We start from the raw sequence: 16929 nt of genomic DNA on the forward strand, positions 1-16929 counted from the left end.
AGTGGGACATGTATATTTTTATTTTATTCAATAATTTAATATATTCTAAATTACTAGAAATATTTTAATATTTATAATTTCAAATTATTAATACCGTATTTAACGAAGTTTTATTTTTTCATATTTACAACATCAAAACAAGGTAAAATTATATGTTATATGTTATATAGGTTATGTGCATATTTTACAAATTTATATTTCATATTAAATTTATATTCATATTTTCTACATATTTGTGATAAAAAAAATATTATTTATAGTTTTAAAATGACTACATCTCTTGCGGAACAATTAAAAAAATTAAGAACTCCTCAAACTGGAATATTGCTTCAGGATAAAAAGCGTGCTAGTTTGTTATTTGATCCTAGAGAAGCTGCTAATTTAGATAGAGAAACAGTTTTAAGTATAGGTAAATATAAGATATTATATTTTATTTATAAAATGTATTTTTATCAAAAAATTAATTAATGTACATTAATTTTTCTTAGGTCAGAATGGATTACAAGAATTGACGAAGTTATCAAATTTATTTTTAGAATTTGAAAATACTCTTTTTGCACAAAGTTCATTGAATCTTGAACGTGCTGTACAAGATATTAAAGTTAACAAAAAGTTGGATGGAGAAATTGAAAAATTTCTTATATTTTTATCTCCTTATTTTTTGCTCAATGTTGCTCATAAAGCTCTTGAGTGGCTTATATATAGATTTCGTATACATGAATTTAATAGAGATCAATTTTTGCTTCTAATATTACCCTATCATGAAACTCGGATGTTTATAAGAGCATTACAATTATTAGATCTATCTGATGAGGGAGATAATTGGCATTGGTTACAACCTCTTCAAAAGCCTGGTGTTCCCTTAGCTTCAATAACATTGATTAACCGTATTAGTTCTGATAATGCTTTGTTAAAATTAATTTGCAATCATGTTACTTCTGCTACTAAAATATATTCTGAGTATGCCACTTCTTTAAGTACTTTGTACGCGTTTTATACAACTTCAATATTAGGAACTATAGAACAAGTATCTATTATTTCTGAAGTACAAATAGGTTATATGATACCAACTATTTTGAAAGGTTTAGAAAGTTCCATTGCCGATTTTGCAGCCAGCACTTACATGATTCTAGCAAAATTAATGTCAAAAGTGAAACTGAAGGACGAAACTACGGAAAAATTGCTTTTAAAAATATTCAAGAAAACTTATCTGAAAGAGGAAGCATTACTTTTACTATTTTTTTTGTATAATATACCAGTTCATCAATTCACTATAGTACCAAAAAGTCTTGCAACTCGATTATCTGAATTATCTTGGTTCATCGAACTTGCAATTAAATTTCAATCATCTAACATAAACATACTAAAATTTATTGTACCATTATTGCAAACGAATTGCCGTATGATTTTGGAAAATCCATTAGGAACAATTCGAGTACAGAAAATGGTGAACGAAATATTAACACGAATCAAATTGGACGATATAGGAGTGGATACTATCCTATGGAATGTATTACAAAAGGAATTCCTTTCGAGTGATGTGTCAAATGAAGCGAAAGATTTTCTTGTGAAGTTGTATCACAATCTCGAAAGAACTTATCCTGAAAGATTTGATGATTATTTAAAAGGACTGATGAAACGTAGCGATACGGATAAAAATTCAAAATTAGCATTGGAATTTATCACATCTTGGCATTTTGGAGCCAGAGATACGCAAGAGGTTGTAGGAATTCTTGATAGATTGATCCATATTAGTCCGGAACAAAGAATTATTGCATTGCAAACGTTGGCAAAAACCGATGTAGATATTCCTGAAAGTTTTCGAGAGATGATGACGAATACAATTCAATCTAGATTTAGCGACACTGAAGTGGATGTAATTAGAGCTTTACTATCTATTTCTACGAAACGTTTAACAGTTTTATTATCTGCAGATATTCTAATCGACGAATTAAAAATATTATTATCGACTTGTCATAGTACTAGCAGAAAAGTACTAGCAAAACCAGCGTTAAAAATCTTGTTGGAACTCTGTGAAGTTGATGACGATACTAGTGTTTTCATAACATCTTTACCATATTTATTTCCAAACGATGATGCAGATGTAGATATCACAATGGAAGTATTGAAGTCAAATTTCGCAAAGAATAACGTATACATGCAACATGTGCAAAAAGATTTAGGAAGATCACCGAATGCAGAAGCGGTTTCATCAGCATCTTTTCACAACATCTTAAACTGGGAACTATTACCTCCAACTGATAGTATATTGAGCGCAATGAAACAACAAATCGCACATGGTGATGCAGCTTCCATGTTTTTCAATCTGATTCTATTGGGCTCTGTGTGTAGAGTACCTGTAGGATCTATACAACCGGAAGTAGCGCGAGAGGTGATCGAAATGGCCACAGAGATGATAAAAAAATATCCGCAAGTAAAGATGTTACAGAACTGTAATAATATTACCGGAAATAATATACAAACCGCTATTGAATTGACTTCTCAAGGAGTTTTACCATTGCAAGTAGGCACTTATGTTCTGGAGATGGTTCACAGACGTCTCGATTTGAAATCCAATCCGATAATCGATTTCGAGAATAATCAACATCGTAGTAATTTAATTTTGAGACTTCTCGAGATGTTCTTCGAAGGTATAGAGAATAAATATTGGTGCAAGCATTATTCTCGTTGCTTACAAATATTCTTTCAAAGACACTTCGCCACGATGAAAGATCTCGTGCGTTTTCTCTCCCAATTGTATATAAAACCTGTAAAAGTTCAAACTTCTTTTCATTGTTTGAAAATAACACAGGTACTTTTGCAACAAAGTAAATCAATTCAATGGGCGTTTCAAGATAAAGTTTTTGTTACGAATTTGTTGCTTTCATTAGCTAGAGACAACAACGAGTGTCGGATAGCATCGTTGAAGATTCTCGAGATAATTATAAACTTTGCTGTCATAACGGTAGATCCTTTCTTATCCTTGTTGCAAGAACTCAATAACAGAAATCCAGAAATATCTCTTGATCCTGATCAACTATCTTTATCTCTTTATGTTTTACTATCACCTGATCCAGACGTGTGCAGTCAATTGAAATCAGATCTTCGGAAAAATCTTCAACAAGCCCAACAACTGTTATTCGAGATCGTCATGGACAAAGAAAGTCCATTGCACGTCAAATCGCAACTTTTGGATATTTTAGCTTACGTCAATGGATCTACGATACTTCAACAATTAGCTCCTGTTGGATTACAACTTCTCCAAATTCTTCATACAAATTCTAAAAACAAATCCGCAGGAAACATGTTGAAAAATATACTTCAAAGGTTCAATAGCGCAACCGTAAAGGCTCTTACCGTTGAACAAGTGTGGCAATTGTTCGAGATCAATATAGAGGAGCATGAGATCGAAATTGTCACAGAATCTGGTGTTCATCATTCACCAAGTATTATTCTTTTGAAGCAGATAGAAAGCACCTTCTTTGAGAGTGCAGGAAAAGTTTCTATCCATCTTCAGAAAAAGATTCTAGCTAAATTAGTGGACGTGGCCACGGTATGCGAAATGACAAATGTGATTTCTACGACTAACAAAGCACTCAGAAAGATACAAGTAAATGCACAGCTTATAGTCGACGAATTGAAGATCATGTGGAATTTGAAGAACATCGAACCTAACAACGCGAGTATTAAAAATAAAAGACGACTCAGTCACATTCATTCGCCTCCTGATCCAACAATCATTAACAGAAAGGAATGGAAACGTGGCGTGACTCTCTTAGAATTTGCTCAACAAGCGGACAATATTGAGCAAGAGGAATTGCTTTATCCAATTCTTTTCGATTTGCTTAAAAAATGTCTGAGTTTTGAAGAACAAAGTCCCATAGAATACACGAATCAATTATTATTGTCTATTATTCACCGATTGACAATTAAAAATCTGCCTATCCGTGACGCTCATCTCCAGATAGATCTGATCACTCAGTGTATCAGAACTTCGAGGAATCCTCAGACTCATCATCACGCCCTCTTAGTTTTGGTAGCATTATTAAAGGTCGTCGATGTACGCTGTGCATTATATACTATTATGCCTATCTTCACGTTCATGGGTAGTTCTGTGGTGCGTCAGGATGACGCTTATTCGATCCAAATAATATCCAAAACTATCGAAACCGTAGTTCCAATAATAAATGCGGCTGAAAATGAAAATCACGCTTGTGAGCTTTTAAGGACTTTCATTGTTTCGTTACCAGATATACCAGAACATAGACGAATGCCTCTATTCGTTAAATTATTGCAGCTTTTGGATAATTATTTTTATTTGTATTACTTGTTAAGTTTCGAAAGTCATGTTATGTCCAGAACCGTGCGCGTCCAAAATATATCAGAACAAAGGTTAGAATTTACTCTCCAAGTATCTCAAGAGTTTTTACCCATTAAGATTATTCAAGTTTGCGTAAAATTGACTCAATTCATGAAAGAATTGCCCATGGATATGGAAGACGAGGAAGGTAAAAAAGTTGCATTGTCTTTTAAATATAAACATATATTTGATGTTGTTAATAGTACTCCTAAGCAATTAAGACATTATAAGTACACCTTGGTACAATTTCTAAGCAATTTGTTGTCATCACCTGATTTCATTAATAAGGTTGCTGAATTGGATTCTGATCAAGTGGATGAAATAAGACCGTATTATGATCAATTGATCGTTGAATTGATTATATTGATTCAGAGTACTTCAAAGAACGCTGATAAATATCAAGGAAAATCATTCGGGAAATATTGGAAAGTTCTTTTACATCACTTGTATGATGTGTTAGATTTGGTGAACAATTTATTGCCAAATGGAATATTCTTAATCAGCATTAAACGATTAATAGAACATGATTTGTTAACGGTAAAGAGGAAAGCTTTGGATCTTCTCAATACGCGTCTTCAACAACGAAAATTCAGCGAGGACGATTACGAAGATTTGTTAACATTGATCGATTCTTTATTACAAATAATTCCAGCGAAAGAAAAATCTGAAACACAGGAGCATGAGATTGTTCAGCAAACTGTTTTGATTACTATAAAATTGTTGGCAAAATTATTGGCTAGTGAACATCCTATACTTTTCAAACCGGTAAGTTTATTATTTAAAATAAGAAAAAATATATTAAATATATAATATTCGTTTCGTATTTTTTGTGCTGTTATAGATTCTTGAAATGACCACTGAACTTTTAAACACGAGAGAAGGACCCGTGCTAGGTAGTGCTGCACTTTGTGTCGCAGAATTATGCAGTTCTATGCGTATTCATGCGATACATTCGTTAAATAAATTCGTACCAGCGATTTTGCGATTGTTAGAAAATCATTGTCATCAAGGTGTACCAGATATAATAGTTATCAGTATAGTCAGCGCTTTGCAAAAGATCGTTGAATCTGTTGGAAACTTTTTATCCTTATATCTGGATCAGTTATTGTTTCAACTAGCAAAATTGAATTCTGTATATACCGATACCGAACATCAAAAGGTATTATTTAATAATTTATCACATATTTTAAAATCAATTCATTATATTTCTCTCATAAATCCTATATTTACATAAATCATATTGTACGAATGTTAAATAATATTTTTCTTTATTGTTATCATAGATCAACATTGTGCAATCCAGATTGAATGCAACCACCCAAAAACTTTCTTCTTGTATACCTTTGCGAATATTATTGCCAGCTGTTAACAGGACATACACAACGTTACTTGCAAAGAAAACATATAAATGTATCCCAGCATTAATGAATGTATTGGCCGAATCTTTCAATAGTGCTCAACCAACTGATATAAACGCAGCTATACCGGATTTGGGTACTTTCTTCCTGAAAATTTTGCAATTTCGTGAAGATTTTCTTAATTCAGAAGATCTCATGGAAATAGATGAATCGCAATTGATTATGGAAGACGTGATAATCGTAGAAGAAAGTGCCAGCAAAGCATTAGTTGCTTTGGTATTAAAATTAAGTGAGACTACTTTTAGACCACTTTATTATAAATTATACGATTGGGCTGCCAGAAATCCACAATATAAATTACGAAACATTACGTTTTATAGGTGCGTCAATTAAATAATTTAAAAACAAATTATTTCTTTTTTCATTCATAAAATTATATGTTAAATTTTGATATATTTTTTTGTAGACTTTCAGCTAACATAGCAGAATGTCTAAAATCTCTTTTCGTTCTCTTTGCTGGTCATTTTCTCAAGCATGCGGCAATACTATTAAGTAGTAATAATCCAATGATTAACGAGGAACCACAAGAGAATACTTTGCCCGAAGAATCGAGTAAAATCGAATTAGTCGAAGCCATTTTATTGACTCTTTATCGAGTCTTCAGTTACGATGCGCATAATTTTGTGAATCAAGAAAGATTTGATGTACTGGTTCAACCAATTGTGGATCAATTGGAAAATACTATGGGCTCTACAGAGGATTATCAGAAGAGAGCCAAGGAATTAATTGTACCCTGTATCGCAGCATTTGCCAGTGCCATTCCCGATGATTCTTTACACAAACAATTAGTATATCAAACATTATTAAAGACCAGGCATTCGAAACCGTATGTTAGAAATGCTGCAACGAATGCAGTGGTAAGTAAACGTTTATTTCTTTTTGAATCACGACTTTAATTAATTGAAAGTGGCCAATTAAAATTCATTTACAATTACAAATATAGAATTATGATTAATGATGGCATTCAATCAAATTCATGAATAAATATTTGATTAATATATATTTTTTTTTTTTTTTGGATGAATAGGTTGAAATTGTAAGAAAGCTTGGCGAAGATTTTATGCCACTTCTACCAGAAACCATACCTTTCTTAGCAGAATTATTAGAAGACGAAGACGAAGGTACAGAGAAGTGTGCGCAAAATGCAGTACGCACTCTTGAAGAGATCTTAGGTGAACCTTTGCAAAAATATTTTTAAATATTTTTGTATGTAATTAAACTACATATGAAACTATCATTTTTACGTAAAAATAAATATAAACGAAATACTTATAAAAGCAAATATATTATGAAAACATCAGTTTATTCTTAACTTAGTCACAATTTGGACGAAATATAGAATATATTATTTCCTTACATTATAATACATTATCGTAAGTATTCGTGTTGTGTATGTGTACATGTGTTTGTTAAGTGTACGTATAAGTGTACGTAGATCGTGGCACAAACTAGGCGCCTGGTTTTCTAAATATTGACAACGATTCTCATTACGATTCTCAAACGGCGACGAACATATTTATAATTTTTTCTTCGAGAGCGTCCCCGAAAATTACACGATTGTAACAGATAATATTTTTTTCAATCGTTCTTTTTCATTTGGAAAAACGTGAAACCATTGAAATCAAATACAAGTCTCTTAAGATATTTTTGATTTCAATGACGATCCTCGCAGAAATTCAGAAGAGAGAAAAAAAAATAGCGATCGATGCCCTTCGACGATTTACTTTTTAGAGATCCATTTTTGTTTGGAGATCATCCTCGTAGAAAAAAATGCAACATAGGCCTTCTCACTGACGCTTTGGGCTGGCACCGTGAAAATTTAACTGTCGATCCTCGTGCAAATCACACTTGTGGCACTTCAGCCGCGTTCCGCAAGGACATCTCTTCGCCTTGCTCTATCGTTGGAACTTTTCTATAATTGAAATTTTTCATATTAGAAAAATATTTAAAAAATTTAAAAGTCGATAAAACTTTGACCTTTCAAATCGAATGAAAAAAATGTTCGATTCATTGAGGGAAAATTCAGATTAAACAGAGAATATATTATCAAATTATTAATTTCTATGAATAAAATTGAATGGGATGCGCATAAGCGACAAAAATCAGAACTTTGAAGCGGTCAATTGGTACTGTTGTACTATTATTCTCACAATCTTTTCTCACCTTTTTCTATACTGGAAGATAATGTACACAATAATGGCGTTTCCAACGAACAGAAGAGCAATCAGGACTGTCGGCAAAACAACGTCTGTAAAATAAAAAAAGCAAAGATTAGTGGTAAATTTACATCGAGCCATAGAAATTTTCGTTTTTTGATTCGCCATTTTGCGGTTCACGTTTCCTCGAAGCACATGGCACATGAACTTTGTATCCGGGCTGACTAATCGATCGAAGTTTGCTTTACTCGCTCGCGATGTTTCTGCGCTCTGATAATCATTTGATCGAAACTAATGTAAACGAAGGCGAAGATATATGTATTTTTTTTATAATTATACTCTAGAGATCTCTGAGATAGTACTATTCGAAACTGATATTTGATCATGGTGGCTTATACATTATATTTCTTTGTTTTCTTAAAAAGTAATTCAATTTTTTGAAGTTATAGAAAAGTTGGGTCTATTTATTTTGGATTAATGTTTTAAAAAAGTTTAGATCAATCTTTTTAAAAAATAGTAATCCAATGATAATTAGATTGTTAATATCGAGGAAATTAAAAATCTAAGGAAAAAATTTTATATAAAAAAAGTAATTTAAAATAGCTATATTGATAATTTGTATTAAACATAATAAACATCTTATTTAGAAATTAACATATTTGCAGGAAGGAAGTTAAATAACATGTTCTTTTTTTACTAACGATGAATGATAAATAAAAGATTATAATAAAAAAAAATATATCAAAAAATTGCAACATTATTATTGCAATTATTATTGCAACATTATAACAAAAACGAGATGCATGTTAATTATATTTAATAATACTCTTGTTAATATTGATCAGATAAGCCAAATGGATTTAATTCAATAACTCTGTTCTGTTTCCAGTCATTCAATCATGACATTCAACCTGACATTCGATGCAAAATCTATAATGGCTAATCAATGTATAAATCATTCTATTTATATTGAAATCAAATTTTTAATTACACTTTACAATCTTTCGAACTTTTTTTTTGAAATTATCATATCATTAAATATTTATTTCTTTAATTATCTAAGAAATATAATTAAATATAATTAATAATTAATTCTAATTTCGTTATTTAAGAATCTTCCAGTTTATTTTGCCTTCAATACAATTTATCCTTAAGTTCGATAAGATTTGTTGTGATCTGTTGGCTTCATGATATCGAATTATCAATAAAATGAAATTCACCAAAGCAATTTAAATGCAATAAATGTAAACAATGATAAATATAGATAAATAAGACTTTAGCAATTTTTAATGAATGTGTTTGCACGAAATTCAAAAATTAATTCAACTGAATTAACCAATTAAATGGAATACAATCTTTCTGATAATTATTCCATAATAACAAAAATTAAGCGAATCACATTCACATTTCAATAACTAAGTCTTCAGATTTGGATAAAATAATTATTGCGAAGAATTTTTTATAGCTATAAATTTTATTTGCTCAAGATATTATTTGCTTGATTTAATATCTTTTACACGATAATTTATTAATAGTTTAATAATATTATTAATATATCTATATTTATTATATCGTCATAATTCTAAAGTTTAAATTTAATAATTTATTAAATAAATGCAAATGAATGTTTTCTAAACGGCAAATTATTTAGATCTATTCATAATGTTTTATTTAATTTCATAATTTTCTACGCAAATATCTACTATCTATTTTAAATAAATTAAAAAAATTTTAATATGATAATAATTTAACGAATGATATATTCTATGACGCAGATTTCTATTTGCACACTTTTAAAATGAATGAATCTTATTTGAATCTTATTTATTTATATGTAAAAAAATACAAGAATTTTTCAATATTATTGATTAAAGAAATTTTATTAATTGTATATAAAAGCCCAGTATATAAATAATTTAAATCGAATCAATTTTAAATTAATTCCATTTCTAAAAGATTATGAATAAAAGATACATAAAACAATATTACAAAGCATATAAAATAATTACATTATTGACGATAGAAAAAAGAAGAAAAAAGAGATAAAAAAATCGCGTGTCAGTCATCGACAAAATTATACTTATTATTAAGCTTTATAGCTAGCTATTATATAACACATATGCATCCAGATAATAATTTCAAATGTTAATTCACATTATATGACAATTATGAGAAATTTTTTTGCTTTAAATTTCAATATCACGAATTGCGGGAAGTGCATGATATTTTATTAGAAAAAAATAAGATTCCCGAGAGAATACAATTTCTGCTTCATTATTTCCTGTTTCATTTTGATCATATCGTATCGTTATGTCACAGTTCGAGTTTAATAAGATGTAACGATAACAATAAAAAAAGTAATCTTTTATTGTAAAACATACGTAACAATCCAATGATTCGTCTTCAAACAGCACTTGTCTCGCAAACGATCACTTTTCTTCACGAAATTTTCACACACGAAGAGAAATTTCAACTGGTATTAACAATTTCAGAAATCATTCGATGGAATGGGAGAAAATTTACTAGAATCGAATAGGATGATAAACAAAACACTTTGAAAAAAATATATTGGAGGAGGATTTACTAACCTACGACGTAGTCTGATTGCTTCATCATTGCTGATTGCGCCGAATCCATAATGTTCCTGTTACCAACCGCGACTGCGTCCTCGCCTCGTCCAATTCTAACCCCCGTGCCAAGGATATTGTCCCCGGAAAGGCTGGACAACCGATTATGGTCGTGTTCCGTTTTCAGGATCAGCGCTGATGTGGCTGTTTAAATATCAAACAGAAGATATGATTTCATTGGATGGGAAAATCAATAGTTGAAATGAATCTAAGTTTGATGGCCCAAAATGGCTTCTCGTGAACGAGAAGATAAATTTCTATGGTTACGATATAAAATTTGTAAAGATGGCGTTAGATAATTTTCAGGATTTTTTTTTTTTTTTTTCTCTTTGGAAAAAAGATAGAATTGGAAATTACAGTGATACTGTGCATTTACTTGAAGATATAACTTGAAGTTATGAAAAATTGATGAATTCCACTTTTCCACAATTTCGAAATTTTAATATTAAAGTATAATTAGACTTTTATGTCTAAATCAAGTAATTTATATTAATTAACAACCGACTGTGTTAATTTTTTTTATTTTTTCCAGAAGAACATGTTTTTACTAATTTTTAATCTTTTTCCAGGGGATATTTACGGTATTAATTGATACATATAATTAAATTCTAAGAGAAATGTCTGATCAAATTATGATTGAAAGAAGGATAGGAATTATAGGAAGTCATTTCAATTATTATAATAATTATATATAAATTTTTTAAGTAATATAGATAATATTATTAAAAATTTTAATTTAACAATTTAAAAATTGAATTTTCATAATTTATTTAACTTTTTACATATATAAATGTATGTGTACATACATGAAAATGTGCAAATTTTTTAAATGTTGATAGCGATTTTGAAGGACATGCGAATTTACAATTTAAACATAAAAAAACAAAAATAATATCGATAAGAAATTATCTCTCCGAAGAAAAATGATCGATAAGATAACTGATAACTTGGATGATTTCAGATTTCGATGACATAAAGTTTTATACTTGTTAAACTCCGTGGAATAATATATACATGTTTCAGAAAATTTTTTCAATCATTATTTTTCAGTTCAAGGTTGAAAATCAATAACAAAAAGCAATAATAAAAGCCTATTCAACTTTTTCATTGCAGATTGATTACTAAAAATTCGTTGAAAATAAAATAAAAAATAAATAAAAAACGAATAAAACTTTTTTATACCGGTGTCAAGGTAATAAATTACTTAATCATTATTTTATTTTCACTGAAGTGAACAAGTGTGTTATCGAGTATGTTACAAATTAACGAGTGTTGCCGCGTATAATTTTTATCGTAAAACCGGAATGGGTTACAACGAATGCACGGCATAATTGGCCATTATACCAATTATCACATTATTTTCAATTAAATTTTTCCTATTTTCCTATTTAAATGATAATATAATTAATCATTTTCTTGAAATAATATACCAAAGTTTTGCAAAAAGTTTAAAGTAAATAAAAAAGAAGCGAGTAACGTTGAAGTAAAATCTCTGCAAGCCATGAAAAGCAAGAATAAAAATTAAAAAAAAAAGGAAACTGCAATCACAGAAATTACAGTCTCCTGTTTTTCACAAAAAAAAGAAAAAAAGAAAGAAAAGAAAAGAAAACGTAAAATATATATTGCTTATCGATGAAAAAGATACCGATCATTTTCAATGTTTCAACGTGTGTACAGCGGTACGGTGTTCGGTCCGAGACGCTATAATTACGCAGAAATAAATTCTTTTTTTCTTTCGAGGGATGTAATACACGTTTTACGATTACGAAGCTTCTTTGGCCGCGAAAAACGAACGGCCAACTCTCGAATACGGCTTCTGTTTTTTAGAGGCGGAGAATGCCGCGCCCTCGAGGACGCTTCGATAATATCGAAGCCACGTTAGACCGGGCAAAGGCCTATAAAACGTTTACGATCGCGTTTGAATCGCCGTTTCTTTCCATGAAAATATATTCGCGAATAGTTTCGACCGTGAAGGATTAACATCGGACAGGATTTATATTTTCGAAACGCAAATTGCACGGTCCGCCGTAAGTTGCGGAGGGAGGAGAACTTTTCTACGAATTTGAAATTAATATCTAATAGTTGAAACTAGAATGTGAAATCCACTTGAAATTTGTATTATAAATTATGTACCGTACTCCGTAGAATTTAAGAAAATTTTGAATACGCCAGATCGCGTCGATTGAAAACAAAAGGAGATAATTTTAATTTTCGTATGGAAGAAAAAAAAAATTCTAGAATTTCACTTTATATGTTCATTCTATTCTATACGATTATAATGCGGAAAATAGAATATCGAAACCATACCTTATTCGATATATCAAGCGAAAATGTCTCTTTCAAAATGGCGAAGATCTATTAAATTTTACCTTGGAATCGTTGAAAGTAATCGACACGAGACAAGGTAGAATCACGCGAAGATCACGCACGAATCACTTTTGAAATACACGGTGAAATGAGAACAAACGAAAATTTCCGGATGATATTCGAGGAAAATGGCTATTACGAACCACGAAACAACCACGGCCGCACGCAACACTTTCTCCGTCTTTCGCTCGCGGAGGAAGAGAGAATATTGCTCACTATAAATACCATCGTTTACACGTTTGAACAAAGATGCGTGCCCTTATCAGAGAGACAAAAGCAATAGAGACGTGAATTTACGAGTACGATAAGCGGTTAAAGTGTTCCTCTTCAATATAATCACCTACCCAAATAGTCGACCAATATTTCGAGAAGAGTCGATTGCCGATTTTAAAAGCGGCCAATGAAAAGATTGGAACAAGATTCAATGGTATCTTTATTCTCTCTAGAAATTATCGTCATTTGTGATAATTAATAAGGCTTCATTGTGAAATGGAACTTGGCAACAGATGGTTGAAGAAACTTGAGAGTGTGTGTACGTGTGCGAGGTAGAAGATCAAAAGAATTGATGACAATAACGTAGAGAAGTAGAGGAGTAATACAAATGGATTTTTTTCTAAAAGAAGAAAAATATATATAAATATTTACACTTCTTTTCACGATTAATCTTCAAACCTTTTCAATTCAGAAATATTTTATATAATTCTGATAATTAATTGTAGTCTTTTTTATTTTAAATCGATCTCCTAGAATTTTCTTAGATTAAAAATTTTCTCATTTATGCGAGCTAATGATCGAAAATATCGACTAAAATATAAAATTTTTCAGATAGAGCGTAATATTAACAGTTTTCTAGAATGTTAAAAATATCCGTTTCTTTTCTTCGGATACAAGGCCGGGAAATTTTATTTCCGGAGACGCGAGGTTTTTATTTCGAGTCCGTACGAAAATTTTACGATCGAATAGCATAGATATTTCATTCGATTTTCGAAAAATAAAAATAAAAATATGTATCGAATTAGTTCAGCTCGAAAGAATTCGGTTTATTGAACTATTACATGATCGCGAACTCTGCTAAGTTCCGCGGCATTTAATGATTTAATGACTTGTGGAAATAATACAATGAAAAGCTGTAGATCTATTGTACAAAGTCCACTCGGATAACATTATGTATTACGTTATGATTAATGGAAAAAAAGAAGCAAAAAAAGAAAAAAAAATGGAAGAAAAGAACATAATAAAGAATAATTGTAAAAGTTTTACACATAATAACGCTTAACTCGATAATTCTTAAACTTTATCGATTATCGTTCAATTTCTTGAATCTTAGATTATCGCGATTCACTGATTTTTTTCTCATTGTTTAATTCTTGATCTATTAATTTTCATTTATCCGCGATTAATCACAATTTTTTATTTTCGTGTAATCATTTTCATATAAAAAATTCAGATCAATATCTATCTCGAATGAACTTTAAACATCGATATATCTTTCAGCTAAATATCGATTAGTCGTATTTTGAGATATCGTATAACTCTAACATTGTATGAGTATTAATTGCATTGAATATTAATCATTTTGTCGTGTTCAATTTTTATTTGAATGTATTTGCATATCTATAATTTTCGAATTGAATATTTTATAAATCAATTATCATGTTGAATTTCCAAGAATTATAATATTTTCTTTACTTTTATCCTTCTCTCTTACTGTATTCTTTTGCATCTTAATGCGTTTCTAGATATAGAATCGTTGAAATGTGAAAAACTTGTGACTATTAAGAACATGTTTATAATTTCTAATTTCGAAATCGACTTTCAATAAACTGTTTAATAGAAAACTTGGCGAAGTTCAGTTATAAACGATAACTCCAAATTTATATCAATTTATATAAAAAAAAAAAGGCAACGACGAAGCAAAACAACAAAAAAAACATCAGAGTTCAGATCATGTGACTGCAAAGTATCAACATGTATCAAAAACTACTCGAAAATTCTAAATCTTCTAAATCCCAATAGATTTAACATTTTCAATATATATTTCTTGGATATTCACTTTTTACAAATTTAATTGCTTGGGAACACATTTTCTCTACACATTTTATAATCCCGTATCACCTCCCAAGTATCGTTCTCACCGATTTCAACACTTAAATTTCCTCATCGTCAAAATATCATCGACATTATTACTATTATAGTAATCTCCTCCGTCCTGCATATCAATGTGTGTGTTAAGTCGAGAAAATCGAGCAATGGTACGATCAAGTTTCGTCACATTGTCTCATTGCCCTCTGTGTCAGTTGCATCGATGCAATTCGATCGCTGATACGGCGGAAAAAAAAAAGAAAGAAAGAAAGAAAGAACGATTTCGATTACGTGAAAATCGAACGATCCGCTATCTCAATATGAGAAGTTTTTGATCCGCCACGGGTCACTGAATATCGACACTTCGTTCCGCGGTAATCGCTTTATTTTTCCCGATCAAACCACGCGCCGTTCACGTTTCTCGAACGGTATTCAGAATAGTCGCGGGAAAGAATAGTTGATGCGAAATTTTCCACGTTAACACGACAATATGTGTTGAATTTCCCCCGAAAATGGCCAATGGAGAGAAAAATATGAATTTATCTCCGCTGGATATCTAGACTTATAATTTCAAGAGGTGGAACGATGAAAGCCAACTGTGTGAATGAGATCTCCACGGTATGAAGATTGATAGTATAATGGCGTACGAGAGGGATAAGAAAAATTGGATAAATTGATAAAATTGGATGTATTTCCACGAACGATCCGCGTTCCCATGTTGGAATTAATTTATTGATTTATATAATTCCTTTGAAAGAAAATGTCGTTATCGAAATGTTGATGAAAATTTTTCTGATATTTTAAGAACCCATTATTTTAAATATAAAAACGAAATAAAATATATAAACGAGATAGGATAAAATAATTTTTGCTTAAATGTAATTAATTTTAAAATGTAATCAATATTAGAATCAATGATTTGTAATACATTTAAAAAATCAAGATATTTCAATGCGATTAATGGAAAAAAATATATATGAGATATTTTGAAACTTATACCTGTTCGATCAGCAGATATAATTAGCAAAAATGTCGTTGTCAATCGAGAAATGAACCGATTCAAATATATTCCCACTGTTTTACGAAGGTTTTGATTCGTCGACCAGGTTCCACGAGGCACTTGAACAGACTGAAACGGGTGTGTTTCATGTACACCAATGAAGGGTCTCTTTAGTGATCGTTCAATCATCCACAATTGTCGCTAACCCTCTAACTTAGTTAATCTTTGAGAGTGGCCGACTGGTGGTCGAGATGCCACTTACAGCCGGACGTTTCCTCGAGTGTGACGCAGAATCGTTCCAGAGAACAGTGCCGAATTCCCTTTACGAAGAAACTTGAAGGATCGATTGAGATTAAGGTTAAACGTCGGATAAAAATATAACAAAACTCGAGAGACTGTAACGAAATGGAGAATTTTAATCCGTGAATTATTGGCCAAATAAATTAAATAAGAATACTTTCTTTTTTGAAAGTATTACCAACTTTCCTGGAATCGTGTGAAACTTTGCAGCGAACAGACAAGACAGTGTTCACAACGTGGAAAGGATATATTTTTCTTTTCGCGTTTGTATGACATTTATCTTTTCGAAATGTATGAAAAAAAGTTTCTGAAACTTACTCGATTTACTTATTATTATTTCTGAAACTGAAAAATAAAAAATAAACGAAAGTTTAATAAATCGTCGACCAAAGACAGAAGTGATAATGAAAGCACGATGTAAAATTAATTTTTTTAATAAAAGTTGGAACAAAGAGTGGGAACAATTGATAAGAAAGTTTGCGAGGAAATTTCAACGATGATTAAAGTCTCTCAAACTTACAATTATTGTGCGCCCTCGATCGCAAGTCGAAATTATAATAAATGAAAATGAGAATTCACCGGATATTCCGAATAAAATCCATCATAAAGTTTATTACTT

At 30.6% G+C, this 16929-nt stretch overlaps 2 protein-coding genes across 2 annotated transcripts in view; one reads left to right on the top strand and one right to left on the bottom strand.

Moving 5' to 3' along the window:
* On the top strand, positions 1-7060 carry LOC107995076 (HEAT repeat-containing protein 1). Its single transcript, XM_017052317.3, has 7 exons — positions 1-142; positions 261-409; positions 489-5125; positions 5202-5519; positions 5644-6098; positions 6185-6635; positions 6806-7060. The coding sequence occupies exons 2-7, from the start codon at positions 268-270 to the stop codon at positions 6974-6976; spliced, it is 6174 nt and encodes a 2057-aa protein (XP_016907806.1). The 5' UTR covers positions 1-142; positions 261-267; the 3' UTR covers positions 6977-7060.
* Positions 7045-16929, bottom strand: part of LOC107995077 (uncharacterized) — a 26577-nt gene continuing 16692 nt past the window's right edge. The window contains exons 6-8 of the mRNA XM_017052319.3: positions 10523-10705; positions 7942-8026; positions 7045-7690 (exon numbers count right to left, since the gene is read on the bottom strand). Coding sequence (XP_016907808.2) covers positions 7621-7690; positions 7942-8026; positions 10523-10705 — 338 coding nt within the window. The 3' untranslated portion in view covers positions 7045-7620. The remainder of the gene's footprint in view (positions 7691-7941; positions 8027-10522; positions 10706-16929) is intronic.

This window comes from Apis cerana, linkage group LG11, assembly GCF_029169275.1.
Source record: "Apis cerana isolate GH-2021 linkage group LG11, AcerK_1.0, whole genome shotgun sequence".
NCBI classification, from domain to species: Eukaryota; Metazoa; Arthropoda; class Insecta; order Hymenoptera; family Apidae; genus Apis; species Apis cerana.

Bases quoted from the DNA above. Each gene is read 5' to 3' on its own strand.
- LOC107995076 (XM_017052317.3), top strand. From the start codon at position 268: ATGACTACATCTCTTGCGGAACAATTAAAAAAATTAAGAACTCCTCAA. The intron at 5,520-5,643 runs GTATTATTTAAT...TTGTTATCATAG, and splicing joins CCGATACCGAACATCAAAAG to ATCAACATTGTGCAATCCAG. The intron at 6,636-6,805 runs GTAAGTAAACGT...TTGGATGAATAG, and splicing joins ATGCTGCAACGAATGCAGTG to GTTGAAATTGTAAGAAAGCT.